This window comes from Rhinichthys klamathensis, unplaced genomic scaffold (assembly GCF_029890125.1).
Source record: "Rhinichthys klamathensis goyatoka isolate OS25496 unplaced genomic scaffold, OSU_Roscu_1.1 h1tg000569l_1, whole genome shotgun sequence".
NCBI classification, from domain to species: domain Eukaryota; kingdom Metazoa; phylum Chordata; class Actinopteri; order Cypriniformes; family Leuciscidae; genus Rhinichthys; species Rhinichthys klamathensis.
Window position 1 is genome coordinate 234,311 of NW_026607035.1, and position 22,003 is coordinate 256,313.

General features: G+C 39.5%; 1 protein-coding gene across 3 annotated transcripts in view; it reads right to left on the reverse strand.

The window, feature by feature from the left end:
- dclk1a (doublecortin-like kinase 1a) overlaps positions 1–21,740 on the reverse strand; it is a 68,966-nt gene extending 47,226 nt beyond the window's left edge. The window contains exons 1-3 of one of the 3 annotated variants that reach the window (XM_056239613.1): positions 21,455–21,706; positions 20,061–20,438; positions 18,302–18,648 (exon numbers count right to left, since the gene is read on the reverse strand). In XM_056239613.1, coding sequence (XP_056095588.1) covers positions 18,302–18,648; positions 20,061–20,418 — 705 coding nt within the window. In that variant the 5' untranslated portion in view covers positions 20,419–20,438; positions 21,455–21,706. Of the gene's footprint in view, positions 1–18,301; positions 18,649–20,060; positions 20,439–21,454 lie in introns of all 3 variants that reach the window. The other 2 variants (XM_056239610.1, XM_056239612.1) reach the window with 2 other exon arrangements.
- Between the last annotated feature and the right edge of the window lie 263 nt (positions 21,741–22,003).

Sequence of the window (22,003 nt, forward strand, 5' to 3'; positions counted from 1 at the left end):
GTGATTTAACCTCTCCCCAGTTGTTCCATGAAAACCCGTAAGACACGGAAAGCTGTGAAGTGATAAATAGGGTTGTTTCTTCTTTGGGTTGACATAAACACCATAAAAAAGGTAAGCAACTGGACTAAACCGCTTATAGTTTCCGCCTTTGTCCTCCGACTGTAACTGCTAGCGCTTTCACCGGAAAAGAGTTTACCCTACTTCCGGTCTCGGGGGCCATCTTGTGAAATAGGCCTATGAGGTTCATTCTCGTGTTACGCAGCACGTTTGAGCTTCTGCAAGAACTAATGAGGTTCATTCTCGTGTTACGCAGCACGTTTGAGCTTCTGCAAGAACTCATGAGGTTCATTCTCGTGTTACGCAGCACGTTTGAGCTTCTGCAAGAACTAATGAGGTTCATTCTCGTGTTACGCAGCACGTTTGAGCTTCTGCAAGAACTCATGAGGTTCATTCTCGTGTTACGCAGCACGTTTGAGCTTCTGCAAGAACTAATGAGGTTCATTCTCGTGTTACGCAGCACATTTGAGCTTCTGCAAGAACTAATGAGGTTCATTCTCGTGTTACGCAGCACGTTTGAGCTTCTGCAAGAACTAATGAGGTTCATTCTCGTGTTACGCAGCACGTTTGAGCTTCTGCAAGAACTAATGAGGTTCATTCTCGTGTTACGCAGCACATTTGAGCTTCTGCAAGAACTAATGAGGTTCATTCTCGTGTTACGCAGCACGTTTGAGCTTCTGCAAGAACTCATGAGGTTCATTCTCGTGTTACGCAGCACATTTGAGCTTCTGCAAGAACTAATGAGGTTCATTCTCGTGTTTCGCAGCACGTTTGAGCTTCTGCAAGAACTCATGAGGTTCATTCTCGTGTTAAGCAGCACATTTGAGCTTCTGCAAGAACTCATGAGGTTCATTCTCGTGTTTCGCAGCACGTTTGAGCTTCTGCAAGAACTAATGAGGTTCATTCTCGTGTTTCGCAGCACATTTGAGCTTCTGCAAGAACTCATGAGGTTCATTCTCGTGTTAAGCAGCACGTTTGAGCTTCTGCAAGAACTCATGAGGTTCATTCTCGTGTTACGCAGCACGTTTGAGCTTCTGCAAGAACTCATGAGGTTCATTCTCGTGTTACGCAGCACATTTGAGCTTCTGCAAGAACTCATGAGGTTCATTCTCGTGTTAAGCAGCACGTTTGAGCTTCTGCAAGAACTCATGAGGTTCATTCTCGTGTTACGCAGCACGTTTGAGCTTCTGCAAGAACTCATGAGGTTCATTCTCGTGTTACGCAGCACGTTTGAGCTTCTGCAAGAACTCATGAGGTTCATTCTCGTGTTAAGCAGCACGTTTGAGCTTCTGCAAGAACTAATGAGGTTCATTCTCGTGTTACGCAGCACATTTGAGCTTCTGCAAGAACTAATGAGGTTCATTCTCGTGTTACGCAGCACGTTTGAGCTTCTGCAAGAACTAATGAGGTTCATTCTCGTGTTAAGCAGCACGTTTGAGCTTCTGCAAGAACTCATGAGGTTCATTCTCGTGTTACGCAGCACGTTTGAGCTTCTGCAAGAACTCATGAGGTTCATTCTCGTGTTACGCAGCACGTTTGAGCTTCTGCAAGAACTCATGAGGTTCATTCTCGTGTTACGCAGCACGTTTGAGCTTCTGCAAGAACTAATGAGGTTCATTCTCGTGTTACGCAGCACATTTGAGCTTCTGCAAGAACTAATGAGGTTCATTCTCGTGTTACGCAGCACGTTTGAGCTTCTGCAAGAACTAATGAGGTTCATTCTCGTGTTACGCAGCACATTTGAGCTTCTGCAAGAACTCATGAGGTTCATTCTCGTGTTACGCAGCACGTTTGAGCTTCTGCAAGAACTCATGAGGTTCATTCTCGTGTTAAGCAGCACGTTTGAGCTTCTGCAAGAACTAATGAGGTTCATTCTCGTGTTTCGCAGCACGTTTGAGCTTCTGCAAGAACTAATGAGGTTCATTCTCGTGTTACGCAGCACATTTGAGCTTCTGCAAGAACTCATGAGGTTCATTCTCGTGTTACGCAGCACGTTTGAGCTTCTGCAAGAACTCATGAGGTTCATTCTCGTGTTTCGCAGCACGTTTGAGCTTCTGCAAGAACTAATGAGGTTCATTCTCGTGTTTCGCAGCACGTTTGAGCTTCTGCAAGAACTAATGAGGTTCATTCTCGTGTTACGCAGCACATTTGAGCTTCTGCAAGAACTAATGAGGTTCATTCTCGTGTTTCGCAGCACGTTTGAGCTTCTGCAAGAACTCATGAGGTTCATTCTCGTGTTAAGCAGCACATTTGAGCTTCTGCAAGAACTAATGAGGTTCATTCTCGTGTTTCGCAGCACGTTTGAGCTTCTGCAAGAACTAATGAGGTTCATTCTCGTGTTTCGCAGCACGTTTGAGCTTCTGCATGAACTAATGAGGTTCATTCTCGTGTTACGCAGCACATTTGAGCTTCTGCAAGAACTCATGAGGTTCATTCTCGTGTTACGCAGCACATTTGAGCTTCTGCAAGAACTAATGAGGTTCATTCTCGTGTTTCGCAGCACGTTTGAGCTTCTGCAAGAACTCATGAGGTTCATTCTCGTGTTAAGCAGCACATTTGAGCTTCTGCAAGAACTAATGAGGTTCATTCTCGTGTTTCGCAGCACGTTTGAGCTTCTGCAAGAACTCATGAGGTTCATTCTCGTGTTAAGCAGCACATTTGAGCTTCTGCAAGAACTAATGAGGTTCATTCTCGTGTTTCGCAGCACGTTTGAGCTTCTGCAAGAACTAATGAGGTTCATTCTCGTGTTTCGCAGCACGTTTGAGCTTCTGCAAGAACTCATGAGGTTCATTCTCGTGTTAAGCAGCACATTTGAGCTTCTGCAAGAACTAATGAGGTTCATTCTCGTGTTTCGCAGCACGTTTGAGCTTCTGCAAGAACTAATGAGGTTCATTCTCGTGTTTCGCAGCACGTTTGAGCTTCTGCAAGAACTCATGAGGTTCATTCTCGTGTTACGCAGCACATTTGAGCTTCTGCAAGAACTAATGAGGTTCATTCTCGTGTTACGCAGCACGTTTGAGCTTCTGCAAGAACTCATGAGGTTCATTCTCGTGTTACGCAGCACATTTGAGCTTCTGCAAGAACTCATGAGGTTCATTCTCGTGTTAAGCAGCACATTTGAGCTTCTGCAAGAACTAATGAGGTTCATTCTCGTGTTACGCAGCACATTTGAGCTTCTGCAAGAACTCATGAGGTTCATTCTCGTGTTACGCAGCACATTTGAGCTTCTGCAAGAACTAATGAGGTTCATTCTCGTGTTTCGCAGCACGTTTGAGCTTCTGCAAGAACTCATGAGGTTCATTCTCGTGTTAAGCAGCACATTTGAGCTTCTGCAAGAACTAATGAGGTTCATTCTCGTGTTACGCAGCACGTTTGAGCTTCTGCAAGAACTCATGAGGTTCATTCTCGTGTTAAGCAGCACATTTGAGCTTCTGCAAGAACTAATGAGGTTCATTCTCGTGTTTCGCAGCACGTTTGAGCTTCTGCAAGAACTAATGAGGTTCATTCTCGTGTTAAGCAGCACATTTGAGCTTCTGCAAGAACTCATGAGGTTCATTCTCGTGTTACGCAGCACATTTGAGCTTCTGCAAGAACTAATGAGGTTCATTCTCGTGTTACGCAGCACATTTGAGCTTCTGCAAGAACTAATGAGGTTCATTCTCGTGTTTCGCAGCACGTTTGAGCTTCTGCAAGAACTAATGAGGTTCATTCTCGTGTTTCGCAGCACGTTTGAGCTTCTGCAAGAACTAATGAGGTTCATTCTCGTGTTTCGCAGCACGTTTGAGCTTCTGCAAGAACTAATGAGGTTTGTTGCACATCAAGCAGGTTCGGTTGATCTTCTGTTTGCTGATCAATGTTTATGTGAATAAAAGCCTAAATTAAATCTGATCATCATATAGCGATTGGACTAAACCGCTCAATTCATATGGATTAGTTTTACGATCCCTTTATGAACATTTTGAAGTGTCAACGTGGTAGTTGCGTAGCTGTCAATATGGGACAGGAAGCTCTCAGATTTCATCAAAAAGATCTTCATTTGTGTTCCATAGATGAACGAAAGTCTTGAGGGTTTGGAACGACATGACAGTGTAATTAAAGATATTTTTGAATCCATTCAGAACACACGTGCCTAGCAGCATGCTAAAGCACCCAGAAAACAAATTGTAAGTCTGATTGCTTGCAAATGTAATAGCACACTTCTCCTCAACAAGCTGCACAATTTGAGGTAGGCTATCATTCAGCACAAACAGATGAATTATGTAGCAAAGTTCAATACCTAGAGTTAAATGTCACAGAAGTCACAGATTAATGCCGATCAATTTATGGCATTTTCAGGCGCAAACAACATTAGTTAAATGGCATGGCACAGTTTACAACATGTGGTGTAGGCTACTAAGATACGAGAAAGAGAAGAAGAGGAGGATAAAAGAGACTGTTCTGAGAACTATATGTCCAAAACAGCAGGAGCTCCGGCCTTAAGGATCAGAATTTTTCTGATGTTTTTCACCAAGCGCCAAGCGGTGATGTAAAGACATCAGAAAACAGTTCCACATCAGCATGCCACGGCTCGGAAAGACCTCTGGGATGAAGGTGGTGTGCGAAAAGAGGTGAGAGAGAGGGAGAAAGTAAGAGATGGAAGCAGCAAAGCGTCAAACCCATGCTGACGGAGATAGCTGTCTCCCAGAGCGAAAAAGTAGCTTTGATGTCGCAAAGAAATGTAAAAACAAGTTCGCTATGCAACGACTGTGATCAGAAGTTCTCTGTTTCTCTAAGTGGAAGAGACTTGTGATCAAGCTGGCACAATAAACGGCAGAGATATCCAAAGATTAAATGCTTATAACATGGATTATTTCTGAACAGCAGCTTTGATGGAGATGTTAAAAGTTTGGCAAGGACGTTAAATTAAATCTTTTTTGTTTGATTTTCCATTAAGCATGCAATAAACTTCACAATTTTAAATTCTTCATTATTTTCCCTGAAAGAAAGCATAAATTATTAAATAAAAATGGTATGTTTTACAGGTTAGAAGGGCAGTCTCCCCCTAAAAGGTAACTGGATAGTTAGTTCCCAATGCTTCAATTGCGCCATCTAGAGGAAAATGTGGGGCAGCGCATGATGGATTTGTCTTCTGTTGTGCTGATGTAGAGCAACAGACCTTATTCACAGCAGCGCCATTTTGATGAAAATGAAATACCGTAAGCGAGGATGTGAGGGATAGACATGCCTCTTTTCAGTGGGTTGCACAGTGCACTGTTATTTAAAGTGTTTTTGGATTGTTCTGCTGACGAAACTCTGCAAAAAACATATTTCCAAGAAAAGTCAGTAGACAAAAAACTCCAGACAATATGAGCTGTGACGTTGGAGCTTTATACAGCTTTTTACAGCGTATGCCATTAAGTCTATCTCTCACAGCCTCGCTTTCCTGTCATGGCGCTGCTCTGAATAAGGTCTATTCTAAACATTTACTGTTCTTTATAATTTCCTGTGAATATGTGTGGGGTAGATTCATTACTAGAATAGAGTATTTACCTAACTTAAATAGTGCAATGATTTATGAGACTACTAGGTGTCGCTGTTTACATACACTACGAAAACAAGAACTGCAATGAAACTGGCCATATTTTTGCATCTAAATCTAATTGAAATGCTCTGGCAAACTTGATTATCTCATTTATTGATTCAAAACTTCAATGTCAGTAATAAAACACTCAAACATACATTTTCCATCACTCTTTCACGCACAAAACTAGGTTGGCAAAATGTGACAGCACCCTTAGCATGAGCAGTACATGTTTCAAATCATTAATTATATATATTATATTTAAATTCAATTATAATATTATTATAATTATAATATTTTAACATAGAAGTTTAACACAGTTTAAAACAAAAATACTCTATACCGTAAAATAAAAATAAATGTCAACTTAAGATGAATTTAGGATGTTGTTTGGGAAAAAAACTAATTTGAAGAAGAAAAAAAAATAATCTGAAAAATGACTTTGACTTTTGGACCCCACTGAATAAATTAAACTACATTTTGTGTTTTGAGATGTCTCTTCAAGGCAGTGTTTTGCTGCAGTACAGATGCTCCATCTTGTTCTCACCCTCGGCTCTGCTAATACAGCAAGAAAAAAAACTGTGATATGCTATTTTTAATCACTCTCAGGAAAGTTTCACAGAGGAACAGAACTCTGTACAAAATGTTTGGAACTACTTGAGGAACTGAACAGAAAGTGAGGCCAGTCGGGGTTATATCTGCACAAATACACGATGCCGTCATCAAAAAGGAGGACAATACGAAGGACAAAAAAAATATCCAAAAATAATCCAAAATGAAGGTGATGTAAAAAAATATTCCTTTATTTTAGTATGAGAAAGCGGGAAAGCTGATCCAGATATTTTTGATATATGGCAGAACCTGATTTTACCAAATGCAACATGTCAAGTTTATGTCAAGCTTAGGCTTACAACCAGGCTTAGGTGCTTCTATATCAGTGTTATTCACCTATCATTTCCCTCTGATTTTAGGCATAATTTATGGGTAGGGTTAGGTTTAGGATTAGGGATATGGTTATGATTACATTTTCGGAAAGGAATGTAGTTCCAGGATCAACAAAATATATTGTCCCCTAACTGCAAAATCTTGACGTGTCATGATATTAACCCATGGCGGTAAACAGTTTTAACTGTTTGCATCTATTTGATTTATTTATAATCATATTTTCAAAATAAATTTTATTCAAATGATTTAGAATCACCATGAATCTGGTTATTGTGTATTTAAAACACATTCAGTTTATTACTACTATTACAGAAATCTTACCTGTTTCTTCCCGTTTCATTCACATGAAATGTATTAGTTTATTTTAAATAAACAACGTGTAAAAGATACATATAAAAGATATATGCAATTCAAATACATAAATCTTAAATGTAGGCCTACATTATGTCAGGTTTATGTTTTGTTCTAAGGACTCTTATGTTGATATACTGTTTTGCTTCCTTTAGTTCCTGTTTCCCTGTTTTGTTTAGTTTCGGTTTCTATGGTTACTGGTTATGTACTTGTTGTTATGTATTAGTTTCACCTGTGTCTTGGTTTTCTTTGTTCTAACCCTGTATTTATAGCCCTGTGTTTTAGTTGTTCTTAGTCAGGTTTCATTTTAACACAGTGTGGTTTGCATTATTCTCAGAGTGATCACTGGATTATTAAGAAAGATATTATTTATCTAATTTTGAGTGTACTGTCAAAATGTAAAGTTTTTATTTTATTTTAAACAATGCCTAAATTGGCATTTCCAATTTTAGTCATTGTATAGGCCATGCCATTTTCTTTAAAATAAATTTGCACTGATTAGTGCACAACAGTCCAGTTAACTAAAACTAAAGCTATTAAAACAGTTTTTGTTAATTGAATCAAAGCTTAAATAATAAAATATATCAATAATAGATGAAAACTTAAACTTAAAGAACAACAAAAATGTGAAATGTTGCCTTGGCAGATAGCTGAAATAAAACAAGTTGAAGCACTAAAAAAACTAAAAACTGAGATAAAATAAAATGAAAAATAAAGAAAAATATTTAATAAAAAAAACGAATGAAAATATTAATGCATACTATAACAGTAAATAAATAATACTAAAATATCACTGGTCCACAAAATGAACAATAATGTGTATTAAGAAAATAAAAACAGTCCATTTTATGCCATGTTGACCTTTAAAACTATTTATTTAAACTGTCTTCAAATACATGAATGTTAGTGAGAGACTAAAATATGTAAATGTTTGTGAGAGCAGCACCAAACAGTCATTGGTTGGACAAACAGAAAGCCCCGCCCAAAATTCATGCCATTGGTTGAGCCAGGGTTGCTATGTCAGGCTGATCAGAGCCAGTGTTTTTACTTTTCAGGGAACCTACAAACAGATTACTGATACTAGTATCTGAATATTAAACCGAGAAAGTTGAAAATATTCAACATAAAAAAACACACTTCAACTCTAAACACTGCGCATTTCACAGTCCTCTAGTAACCTCACTACCCTGAGCGGCGCTGTCCTTGGTGCTAAGCGTCTACCACTGCAACAGAGACATTTCCATCGCCAAAGCGAATAGACCCACAAGATGTTATACCATGTGTTTGCTGGCAAGAGACAGGAACAAGCTATGTTTGCAGTCAAATGTGGAGAGAAATAACAAGTGCCTCAAAAGTGCAGCAATAAACACAAACAAAAACAAGGGCAAAAGCGTCTCCTCCTTTACTTTCTCAAAGTACTCATTCAGGGTTAAAGTGCAAGTCTTGAGTACCAGACTGGTGGTTAATCCCGTTAGTATCAGGTGATGGGACCCAGATTAGTTGTCCCGGTCAAGAGGGACGAGTGGAATCTGTTGCCATGACAGAGGTGAAGAAATGTGACCCACATGAAGGATCCAACGAGATGCCAGCTCATGCTTTCACACTCATCCTCAGCCCATGTGGACGCCCACAGACCTGCACATGCGTGCGTGTGTAAAGCAGCAAGGAGTCTGTAGGGGTAGAAATGTAGAACATCACACCGCAAGCTCATATACAGCCATCCTACACACATATGTGCGTGTTTGTGTGGGTGTTTGTGTGTGTAAATGTGCGTAGAGGGAGTGAGGGAAGAAAAGAAGGCCTGACAAAATGAGGCTGCATGACAGCACTGTGATCGTGGGAGGCTCATGTCTCATCAAAACAGGCTGGTCCTTAAGCAGAAGAAGCTTATCAGACAACAGATTGAATTATTGCCCACCTCCATCTGAGTGTTCCTCAAGCCTCCGCACAGTGTTCAAAATAACTGATGTCTTTAGCTTGTATTGCTTTTGGATGAGATGAAACGCAAGATGAATTTGACGCCCTGACATTTGATAATGTCAAATTTGAACCTCCTGACATAGTTGGGTACATCTTTTAGGTCCAGGAGTTCCTTTCTTCTGTGGAACACAAAAGGAGATGTAAGGCAGGATGTTCACGTTCTTATTTTTCTATAAAATGAAACAATTTAGGTGAGCTCTCATGCTCCAAAAAGAACAAAATAGCATCATAAAAGCACCTTTAAAGGGATAGTAAATAAAAGCCTAAATTAAAGGGATACTCCACTTTTTTTGGAAATAGGCTCATTTTACAACTCCCCCAGAGTTAAACTGTTGAGTTTTACCGTTTTTGAATCTATTCAGGCGATCTCCGGTTCTGGCGGTACCACTTTTAGCATAGCTTAGCATAGATCACTGAAGTGGACAAGACCATTAGCATTTCTCAAAAAAAAATGACCAAAGAGTTTCGATATTTGTCCTATTTAAAACTTGACTCTTCTGTAGTTACATCGTGCACTAAGGCTAATAGGCTACCTTCCGTCAACACAACAGAACTATTTTCAGGCGCTGCGTCATATCATTACGCCTGCTGCTCTCATGGTACGGCAGTAAAGTTTCTTGATTATTACGCAGGAATGAGAGTATAGTTCCTAGCCATATCAGCCTAGAAAATCGCAACTTTATATTTTCCGTCCGTCTTAGTGCACGATGTAACTACAGAAGAGTCAAGTTTTAAATAGGAAAAATATCGAAACACTTTGGTCATTTTTTTTTTAGAAATGCTAATGGTCTTGTCCACTTCAATGATGTATGCTAAGCTATGCTAAAAGTGGTACCGCCAGAACCGGAGATCGGCTGAATGGATTCAAAAACGGTAAAACTCAACAGTTTAACTCTGGGGGAGTTGTAAAATGAGCCTATTTCCAAAAAAAGTGGAGTATCCCTTTAAATCTGTGCATCATATAAACCGATCGAGTGTCTTCAGAAAATTTTGACTAAACCGCTCAATTCATATGGATTAGTTTAACGATCTCTTTATGAACTTTTTGACGCGTCAGAGGGACGGAAAGCTCTCAGATTTCATCGAAAAGATCTTCATTTGTGTTCCGAAGATGAACGAAAGTCTTACATGTTTGGACTAACATGAGGGTGAGTAATTAATGAAATAATTTTCATTTTTGAGTGAACTAACCCTTTATAAACTTGTCCATATGACTTGTGAACACTTCTGAAATCACACGACAGCTTTCACAACATTGAAAATATGGCACATTAAAATGCATGCCCCTATGTTTGATTTTTTCACATTCACAAAAATATTAAGACGCCCAAATCAGCATATTAGTATGATTTCTCACAGATCATGTGACTGTAAACTAGAGCCGATCAAATAAATGCAGCCTTGGTGAGCATAAGAGACGTCTTTCAAAAACATTTTAAAAAATCCCCAACGTTGAACAGTAGTGGAAATTTTAGTCTGTTCCTCACACAAAACTATTGCATGACTTCGGAAGTTGTATGGACATCTTTTTAGGTTCATTTTATGATGATTTTTTTTGTAATTTTTAAAGCAAGAGCAGCCTGACATTTTACACCAATATCTCCTTTATGTTTCATGGAAGAAAGAAAAACATGTATGGTTGACATGATAAGGGGTAAACAGTGACAGAAGTCTCATATTTGTGTGCACTGTTCCTTTAAGAGCACCAGGAGTCATGGGAACAGCCCTAATAAAGTCACTGTCTGCTATAATGTGGAGCTTCTTCAGATGAATTAGCTGCCATCTTTATCTCCTAAATCAGGCCTGCTAAATGCCAGGCAGACTACAAGAGCAGTTACATAAGATCTCAATTACATAAGACAGATTCTATGCCAGAAGTGGGAGGAGATTAGGATTCATTTGTTAGTACAGAACTGCGGCGAACGATAAAAATCATGTCCTCCGAGAAAAGGCTACAGGAAAAGAAGTAGCTTCAGAGGATCAAACAAGAACTCTAAGTTTTGCTCGCTCTCTCTTTGATGATAGTCTCACCAGATAGTCTTTTATTAGAAAGTTCAGTGTGGATGTTATTATTACAGAACAAATTAAAAGATAAGGGTGTGATAATGATGAATTAATTATGAGCGTTTCTCAAAGAGATCATTTTCAAAGTCATCTAAGAACATATAAAGCAGCAACACTTATGCAATACACAACACTTGTCTAAAAGAAAAACAGAACACGAAAAAATGAAAGCCAGTAGGGGTGCTTGAGTTAACAAGACAGATATAAATGCCCCTCATTTTTGGCTTCCATTGTGTGCGGTTTTGGCAGCAGACACGCATTAAAATGATTTGCATTGAGAGCTCATTTGCAGAGCAAACACACACACACACAGTGCTTTCATGCCCCAACACAAGCTGTTGACACAAAATTTCACATACTTATACAAACACCTGGTTGGAGTGACTCAGCAAAAGCAGCAGACTGACTAGAATCAGATCTCCAGATACCCGCTGTCTGACACGCTACAGCATACTCGGGATAAATGAGGATGGATGAGCTAAACCAAAACTGCACTTCTTTTGGTGGTGGTGGTGGTGGTGGTGGTGGTGGTGGTGGTGGGGGGGGGGGGGGGTATTCACTGCAGTTTATTTTCAAATGCTGTCTGTGTTGTTGTAGCACCAAGTTTATGAAATGAATTATGCATATCAGGTAACAACACAAACATGCTCACAAAATCTGTGTCGAAAGCAATCTGCATGGCACAATTCTTAATCTTATGAGTCAATTGTGAGTTCAAAGTTACCAGAGAATGCAACAGGCTGGTCTACTTGGCCAGAATGTGTTTTTGCAATTTCTTTCTATGTAAACGTGATAGACGGACATGTTTGACCGTTGCGCACGTGTCTTTTGCAGCATCTAATTCACACAGAACGTGTTTAAAACATGAGATGCAGGGCAGAGATGTAAAGGGATAGTAAATGATGACAGATGATTTTCCTTTTTGAGTGAACTAAGCCTTAAGTTGTTCTAAACCCACATACATGTCTTTGTTCTGCTGAACACAACGAAAGATATTTTAAAGAATGTTTGAAACCAAACTGTTGTGGGGCACCATTGACTTCCATAGTATTTTTTTTTTTCCATACTATGGAAGTCAATGGGGTCCATCAACTGTTTGGTTACCCATATTCTTCATAATATCTTCCTTTGTGATCAGCAGAAGAAAGAAATTTATACGGGTTTGTAACAACTTGAGGGTGAGTAAATGATGACAGAATTTTCATTTTTGGATGAACTATCCCTTTAAAAGTTCAAACTTTTTTAACTTGAGTGCCATGTTTTTAAAACGCTGGGCCATGAGCGATACGCTGCAAAAGATACGAGATGCGTCCACCTATTGCACTTTTACATATAGAAAAACAATGGAAAAGCAGCGCAGGGGAAAGCAGAAACGGTTTCTGTAAACGGCCCCTTTAGACTGAATGGCCCCTTACAACACAGTCCAGGCACCTGAATCAGTTGAATCAGTAGAAAAGAAGGAATCTGTTTCCTGAAAAGAATGACAATGACTTGTTTTTTTCTTAATCCAGCACAGCGCTATTGCAGCACATTTAGCACCAAGTACAGAAGTGCAATTTGCCTCTTTAGTTTTTACTAAATACAATACATGAGAACATTCCTGAAACCCAGATTAAACCTCCGTCCTAGATTGGGTTGTTAATCCAGATTTGGATTTTAATATGGGTTTAACTCACTAGGAAACAAAGAAATTCAGCTGACTGCAAAAACTGGGGACAGCGAGACCATATGCCAAAGGCAGAATATCTGGCCCTTTCATTGGACAGGAGGGGGACGAGAGGTGAAGAGAGCTTGAGAGGGGGTAAATGGCCCTCCAGACAATGGACACTGAAAGACATGGCAAATTAAGCAGGGTGTGCGTATGCAATGGGGCGGAAAATCAGTTATGTCCGTACGGCAAACCCCAGGAAGAGCGAACACATGAGTGATTGCCGATTACACGCCTGCTATGTCTCTGTCTCGGGCCTGAAGCATATGCCAGAGGTCATTACGAATCAGTTGCAGTATGCTGGACACGTCTGCCTGGTTATTTGTGTGCGTGTGTGTGTGTGTGTGTGTGTGTGTGTGTAAATATAGGCTTAACGGATAAGAACAAGAGAGCAATGTCCGCGGCCTAAACCACTTATCGTACGTCTACCTCTCCCTCAGACTGAACTCCCCACACACTCCGACACACACTACTCCCCACAGTGACGTCACAAAGGCTCAGGCCGTTACTAAGCAACTGGATCACATCGTCATAGAAACTGTTGAGGGGGGGGGGGGGTGATCAGTTTCTTTGTAAGGAGAGATCATAAGGGAGCAAAAAGCATGGATAAATTTAGCTCATGTCCAAAGTCCTGTCCTTTGTGAGGAAAGACAAACCAACACTGCGCTAACACACCGCACACTGTGAAGATGGACAGAAGAGTGAGAGTCTGTGCATGGTTGCAGACGATGGTAAACGGGTTAGTTCTGACACATGTTAATTGTGAATTTCAGCTGCATGCCCTCTTTGCTCCGTCTGTCAGCTGTGTCCTCCAGAAGCATTGCACCACAAGCAAAACTCTGAGCCTGCACTCAGTAGAACCAGAAATGGATCCAGGTCAGTGGCCATCTGAGGGGAAAAATCAGATGAGGCACAGAAAACGTATGTAATTCAGAACTATCTATATGCAAAGCACCTGAATCAATCAATAAACTAGTGATGCTTGTCCAACTTGTCCTACCGAGATACTAATGTGTTGTGGATGGTTGGCAGGATGTTGCTTTGTGGTAGCTAGGGTGTTCTGGGTGGTAACTAGGTGGTTAGTTACTAGCTCAAGTCAAAAGGAATGACCCCCATCTCTCTATGGTACTCATTAGGGTGTCGCAAATGCAAATCTGGCTAAAAATAGACATTTAAAGGTGAACTAAGTAACTTTTTTACCTTAACCAAACAGCTTTGGAGTCATTGTAATGTTTATATTACTGATTTCGTGTTGAATGGTGGTCGTCTCGCACCCCCCTGGTGCCTGTGAGCCGCAAAACCACCCTTGCAACTTTGGGCCGGCGAGCCGCCGGCCTCAGTGTTAGGAAGTATCGTGTGATATCAGGTCTCGCGAGGTAACGAATTGCTTTACGGCAAAAAAACAGATCTGATAAAATTCTGATAAAATGAGCATCAAACAGAAATAACCCGGCGCCGTATACATGTGGTGTTGGGCGCACGCAGCTCTTAAAGGGGCCATACCTTATTTCCACTCGTTACAGCGTCCATCCTACTGAACAGGTACCGGTGTACAGGGGGAGGGGATCCGGCCGTGAGTGCGAGCCATCTCTGCGTGAGTGCTATTCACGACAGTACAAGTGCTCCACAGCGACTCTAGGGGTCGCTGTTTGACAAAAACGGAATTCCTACTAAGTGCTGCTTTAAACTATCCAAAAAAAAAAGTTTTAAAAGTTACAATAGGTAAGGTGGTTTAACTGTAGCACAATGTTGGTTTTTATATTTCAAGAGCGTTTATAACATGGACATCACTAATGAACACATATTTCATACCAATAACTAAGACTGCACATAATATGTGCGCAAAAACTTTATTAAATATTTGGGCTAATCTGATCATTTCTGCTGATATTAAACCGATACTTTTATCAGCCAATAAGAATGTACACTTCCGTTCAAAGGTTTGCAGTTGGTAAGATATTGTTTAATGTTTTATAAGGTTTTCGCTCACCAAGGAAAAAATAAATTGTAAAATAATAATATTGTGAAATAGTATTGCAATTTAAAATAGCTGTTTTCGGTTTTAAAATATTTTAAAATGTATTTTATTCCTTTGATGGCAAAGCTGCATTTTCAGCATCATCACTCCAGTCTTCTGTGTCACATGATCCATCAGAAATCATTCTAATCATTCAAGACACCAATTTTTTATCAGTGTTGAAAACAGTTTTGCTGCTTAATATTTTTGTGGAAACCGTGATGCATTTTTTCATGATTGTTCGAAGAACAATTGTATGCATCCTTTCTGAATAAAAGCATTGATTTCTGTCAAACAACTGTACTGACCCCACACTTCTTTAGTGGTAGTGTATTACCAGCTCTATTTAACACAAATCATCTTCAAATCAACATAACCCACAGAATTCCACAGATCTTTTTTCACAAAATCACTCCAGAAATAGTTTAAATAGGCTTGCCACTGACAATTTTCATCCTATAAATGCCAACTACAGTGCTTTTAGTGAGGTCTCTCTTAGATGATAACTCACACAGCATTCAAGCACACACATATAAGCACACACATTTATCCAGAGCCGTAGTATGTTTTGCTCTATTCTGGTACAACATCACTGCGTTTTACACCATAAAACCTGTCACAACCCATCCTTCACTTCCTATAGTAAAACTCCAGAGAGAAGTCTCACTATATAAGATTGAATAAGACCTTGATCTACTGTCTCTAGCCTCATTATACAGGTTATCAGAAAGGTGTCATGAGACTCACGCAAAGACCCAAAAACCCAGATCTCTCGTGATCATGAGCTTTTTCCATTCGGTCACATTTCATTTCCACATAGAGACATCAGCTACATGCGTCTCACATGCATTCTAGCATCTGATGTCTATTTTTACAATCACGACAGGTGCTACAGACATCAGAGCTAGAGGAAGATGTTATAATGAATAAATCCCCGAAGACGTCAAGGCCTGTTGTCGGATATATGAATTCAGACTCGCATGAACAGAAGGAACACACATTTGCCATACGACAACCAAGTAACCAACAGGATCTGTAGCTTGAAGAAACATTTACAATTTTTAAAATCACGTTCCTCCCATGTGAGTAATCAGATTTCAGTCCATCTCCAATCCTTTGCATTTATAATTAGCTTTCCAATCAACTCAAGGCATTTCTCTCTGCTTTCCCTGAAATTTGCATCTCTGTTTGGAGTACATTTTACATTATACTGAACCAGGGCAGGAGATAAACATGATTTAATTCACAAACTGGAAGCAGAAATACATATTTTTCTTTCATAGGGCACAGGCAGGTTCATTTATATTAACACAGCTGAAAAATGCTAAAACCTATGGTTTGTTGAATAATATCCTGACTCAGCTCAGCAAACTCTCACTTAGCACATAAAACATAATGTAAATGTACAGAAATCCTTCTCTTTTTTTGGGCAAAACAATATGAGCCAAGCGCAAAAGGCTATAATATAATACCAATATAATACCACAAAACAAAACAGCACAGTCCTGTTATGTAGAAGATAATGAATTACTTCATGCTTCAACAACACTGAACTTATCTAAAAATGGCTTTAGAATTTCCATCAATCACCCACACACTCAGGTTTACTTTAGTAATTCATCAAACAAAGCACAGCAACAATAAATGTTGACATATCTGCTTCCACACCTGGATCCTGCATTCAAACTGAACAAAAAACAGGAAATTTTACATTTATTGCTTTGTTAATTGTACACCTGAACTTCTCCACCTCCTGTTTCACTTGTTATGCGTTCATCTTTTTTTCTCTAACCCACATAGATCCCTCTGCTATCTCCTTTTACTTTCTCCCTTTGTCTCTCCTTCCTGGTTTCTGTTGCTTCTGTTCATAATTGTATCAGGACAAAACCGTGTCCTGTAACTGTGTCTGGCCAGGCTTGTTCAATAGACGGCTCCCTCGGGCCCAATCGATCCTCGTTCTAAAAATAATGCTAGCCATAATGCTCTTACTTTATCTGGATGGTGACCAGGGCTTTGATGCCTTACTGCATAACCTCTGCTATCAGATTATACTAGAGGGATAATGTCTTTTTTGAATCATGTTTCATGTAACAACTGAAAGGATTTCATTTTATTTTTTAAATACATATTTGTTACTCAATACAGCTACTCTAAAAAGCCTTATGCACGACTCCACGTTCTATGAAGCATCTGCAATTCCAATCTGTCTATGCTCCAGTTTTCCAAATTCAAGGTGATTTAGAGGGTTTTCAAATAGAAAAGATGAAGTCTGAAGATCTGAGACACTGGCAGAGCCGCCAGCACAGAGATGAATGGAGAGAGGTAACAGATCCATGTGGAGATTAATTCGTTTTTATTGAATTTCAGCCAAATGGCGTCTCCTTATTTGCACATTTTACCTGGCCGAGCAGAGACACGTTCAGAGATGCTCATGTACAGTGCCACTCATACACTGGAAAAGCTGGGATTTCAAATTAAACTTAAACCTGGAAATGAATAGAACGTTTTAGGATTTTGAATGAGAAACATTATGATGTAAAATGTATAAGAAAGGTTTAAGATTCTAAGCTAATAATTAAATAAGCAAATTTGAGACATTAGTCATGTGACTCCTTTGTAACAAAAGGTCAGATTTGCTTCCAATGAAGCACATGATGCTCAATTCTCATTCTCAAACTGAAGCTCATGTAGCTTGAGTGATAAAGCGGACAAACCAAATACAAATATAATTTTTTTTTTTTTTGAATTCCACTTTTCACTTTATGTTTTCCTGATAATATAATTTGTTATAAAACAGTGCATTCAATTATTTTAAAAAGATGAAAATAAGCACTTTCACAAGTGAACATTTGAACAGCATTGTATATCTGTGAGGGTTATTTACAGTGTATGATCAAATAATTTTTTATAATATATATATGTGTATATATGCATATCATAGTATTTATCAGAGTATGTTATGCACATGTGTGTGTCATTCTCCATGCCTGGGGAGGGCACAGCTGTTTCAGAGCGGCACGAAAAGGTGGGAGGAATTTAAGCGAGAGGATGAGTTATTTCTGTATGCTCTGAGACACCGGTTCTCACATTTTGAGTCTGCGTGGGCAAAGACACAGATTCCCATTCATAAACTAGACTCGATCTGCCATAAATCTTGCTGCAGGTTAGGCAGAGATTTCTGCTGTAGCATTTGAAATAATGAGACTTCATTATTCATAATTCAAGGCTTGTGGTATGAATTCATTTCAGAGATTAAATAACAAGAGCCACATTGTTTGGATGTTGAGCCCCCATATTTCTGGGATATTCCTTAAGGATTTACCAGAGAAGAACAATTCATCATAACACTTTTAGGTCTATGTTTGAGTCAAATGATTACAATCACGTAGGAAGATTAACTCAGCTGTTGATAAATGAATCATTTCTAACATTTTTATTTCACTAGCATGTCAATTATCTGGGACTCCCAATGTGCAATCCCAGTACCCTTTCAAGTTTTCCGTGCCAGTTCAAGAGGTCAGCTTACATAACAAAACTATTAGTTAAAATCACATGAATGAATCAACTCAAAACAGATTTTCCAGTATGAAGATTTCCATTAATAAATGAGCAATCCTACCTGTTTTCCCTCAAGGGTGTAGATCCTCTTGACAACGCCAGAATCGAGCTTTATAGCATCTGTAATGTCCGTGAGAACTTGCTCAAAGGAGTGGGCCGTCTTCTTGTTGAGCAGGATGCGAACTGCCTTCCGCGGCTTCACCCCACTGCGGATGACAGTGACCAGTTTGGGTCTGATGAAGTCTTTGCCCTCTTTGGACTGCGGTCCTGATTTCGAGCTTGCTAGAGATGTTGGGCACTTGCTGGAACCCAAAGCCCTCACATTCACAGACCAGTTAGGGTTGTTGATGTTGTTGGAGTAGTCAAGTTTTTTAAAGGCTTCGGTGGAGCCACACACATAACTCTCACCTATAATCATCAAAAGAACATAGTGGTACAATGTGTTTTATTTTACACATCTTCAATAAAAATGATGTGTGCTTGACATTCATTTTTAGGATAAAGACCCGAGGCACTGCCTGTCATCATGACTGTTAAAATGCATTGATTTAAGTTAAAGTCATGCAGACTTAAATGCTCATCATTGAGTGGCCTAATTTTTTCTCCTTGTCGTCACATCTACTGCTCTAATTTTGAAAACAGAAACCAAATGCATCCAAGCCACCAAGACATTTAAGTCTCTCATAAAACAATTTGCAGTAACAGAATAAAATAGCCATTCATGCCTTCCTGCATTACAAAAACTAAGACGCGGGGCAGCGATATAGAAAAACAATCTCGAGACGTGTCAACACTCTCGTGGCAGTTCATATCTAATTTATATTTTGGCAAATTGCTTGCAAATTTGTATGAATTTTTATGATCTCATACATACTTTTTTGTATGATCCCAAGATATGCTGAACAGTGCTCGCCCCCTTTTTCAGCAGCACTGGTTCCAGGTTTTTTTTTCATAAATTTTTCCCATAGGGATTTTAAAGTCCCCATGAAATCAAAATTTTAGTATGAATGTTTGCCTTACTGTTATCTATAAGCTAGTGTGCTTACATTATAAATAGCTGAAGCTGCAGCTAAAATCGGTCACTTGTTCACACATTAACTATTACATTAACCTTCTTCATGGTGAATGGCTCGTCATAGTGCACTAAATAGGGGATAGGGAAAAACTCAGACAGTGTAGATATGCTTTCCATTGGGGCAAATTAAGTCTGGTTTCACATTATTGTTACGCGAACCGCCACAGCGCGCACACAGTCTGCTCCTGTTCAGAGACACGATAGCACAGACCGGATCATATGAGCTAGTCGACGCAGAACACAAAACGTATCGAACCCATTTGAATTCTGCACAGAATGCTATATTTTAAAGTGAAATGGAGGAGATTAGGAGGAGAAACATTTAGAGATTAGGAGGAAACTGCTGCTTTACCGAGACGCTATTGGCTACTTTAAAAAAGGGGAGGAGCTGTTTGATTATGTCCCACCCTGTCTTCCTGTTTCAGTGGAAATTACATCAACACATGCTGCATTTCAAGGCACTTCAGTGGGTCTTTAAAATAGAATTAGTTAAAGTTATAAGCCATGAACCAAGCCAATCAGCTATGGTGAATCACAACACTACAAACTTTGATTTAAAGCAAAAAAGTTTTTGAAACTCAGACAAAAAGACAAGGGTAGGCTACAAGACTGTGGGAAAGAACTACAATCCCATGAAGCACTATACTCATAAATAGGCTAGCCTACTATAAATACTCATTTACAAATGTTGATTATAGTAGTCTATAAAAACATAAATGGGCTGCAGCATTAAAGAACTTCTTACCTTCCACCAGCTGTTCTATGCTGGTGATTTTTTTGGAACCATCGATTGCGTAGATGATTCGGACCCCTTGGGGCAGGTTGACGTTGTCAGAGAGGGTTCGGGTCAGGTCGGCCAGCAAAGCGTCAAAGGTTCTAATGCGGTCCGATGAGATGGCATACACTATGCCGTTGAAGTACCTGTCACCATTGCGGTAAAAGCGCACTTTCTTCGCCTTCTTCTCCGAGCTCAGAGTTTTGAGGGTGCGCGTTCGGTACAGGCTGCAGTGAGCGCTGTGAGTGGGGCTGAGCAGCCCGTTCGCCCGTCCCGCGCTTCGGCTATGGCGGTGCACTTTGTCCCTCTCGTCAAAATGTTCCTCCATGTCGTCCAGTCAAATTAGGGCTAAACCGTGAAAATTAAATGTAGAAAAAGGAAGTTACCAAACTAGTCAATTTAATCCTTGCATGCTCTTTCAACCCAGTGACATAGGCTACCCTAGATGTGAATTGATGTCTCGTCTGAAAATAACCTTTTAATGACAGCTTACATGTTTCTTGGAGCTCGTTAAATCCTGCGTCTGTCATCCTGTTGTCTTTAACAGTCTTCATTTGACATGGCAAAACACTAACGTATGATATTTGAAACCTGTGCAAAAGTGTATTATTGTGCTACATTAATGCATAGCTGTTTCTTGATTTCAGGAGGACCGATGTTAAAAATCCTTGATCGAGTTCAAAACACGCCATGTTATTGGAATGAGGTCTTTGTATTCATATTGCTTTCATTGGCTATAGTATAGGCTATTTATAGGCTATACGTTTTTACAAAGCCTATTTTGGATTATTGACTCTAAAACAGATTTTAGCCTACTGTCAAGTGAAAAGTGCATGTAGCCTAAATGAACACTTCATCGTATTTTTGTTTTGTTTTGTGTTTTTCCAAAAAGTTCTAAACACTTTTTCCAAGTAATTTTTTTTTATTTGAAGCAAATTCATTTTTAGTTAGTAATATCAAGAGATTTTTTTTCTACCTGAACATTTCATAAAAAGATCAACATGTGAATAAAATATTTAAAAACCTATTTTAAATGAAATAAATATTTTTTTTTCAAGAATACATCACATAGACAGTTTGACTACGGCGCACAAACATATAAAACTTACTTTTAATTCTGAAATAAAAACTTTGAAGTCATTTTTGTTTGAGTTGAATTTCTTAATATATTTTCGAATAACTTAGATCCGGACAAAATTGAACGTCACGTCAATGGCCATTTAACAATGACATAACTGATAATCCGAACTATTCAAATGAATTAGAATGACCAAAACAACATTCTAACAGACAGGTCAAAATATTTGCGAGCTTTCGGACTATTTTATTTTTCTTACAGACAATAAATAGACATTTTTACTTGCCTAAAGGTGAAGATGTTGGTAATATTCAAGATTTCTTCTGAATGGTCACGATTCAGATGTTGAGTTGTGCTGACAGGAGTCGTGATGTGAGCCCCGCACCTCCTTTGTTGTCCCGCAGAGGAGGCTGGCTGGTCGGTCGGCAGCTGCTGCTCGCTCTCTCACTGTCTGTCTGTCTCTCTCACTCTCCGTGTCTTGCATTGGCCGCTTTCTCATTGAGATTCAGCCCCGCACCGCAGACCTGCACAGCCATCCCTCCCCACACACACGCACGCACGCACACACACACACACACACACACCCCGCCCCGTTCCTCTCCGGTGAGGCTGCTCTCGAAGCTCCGTCACGATTCAGAAAGAACATATGTGGCTTGTACCCATTGCTCAAACTCTCTTTTATCATTCAAATAATATTTTCGACAACAGTGTCTTAAATGTAATGTAGGTGTATACTGAAATTACATAATTATGAGATACTGTCTTAATCATGACTCTTAGTAATAGCATGAATAAGTATCATAACATTATTAACATCTGATATGACAAATTACAC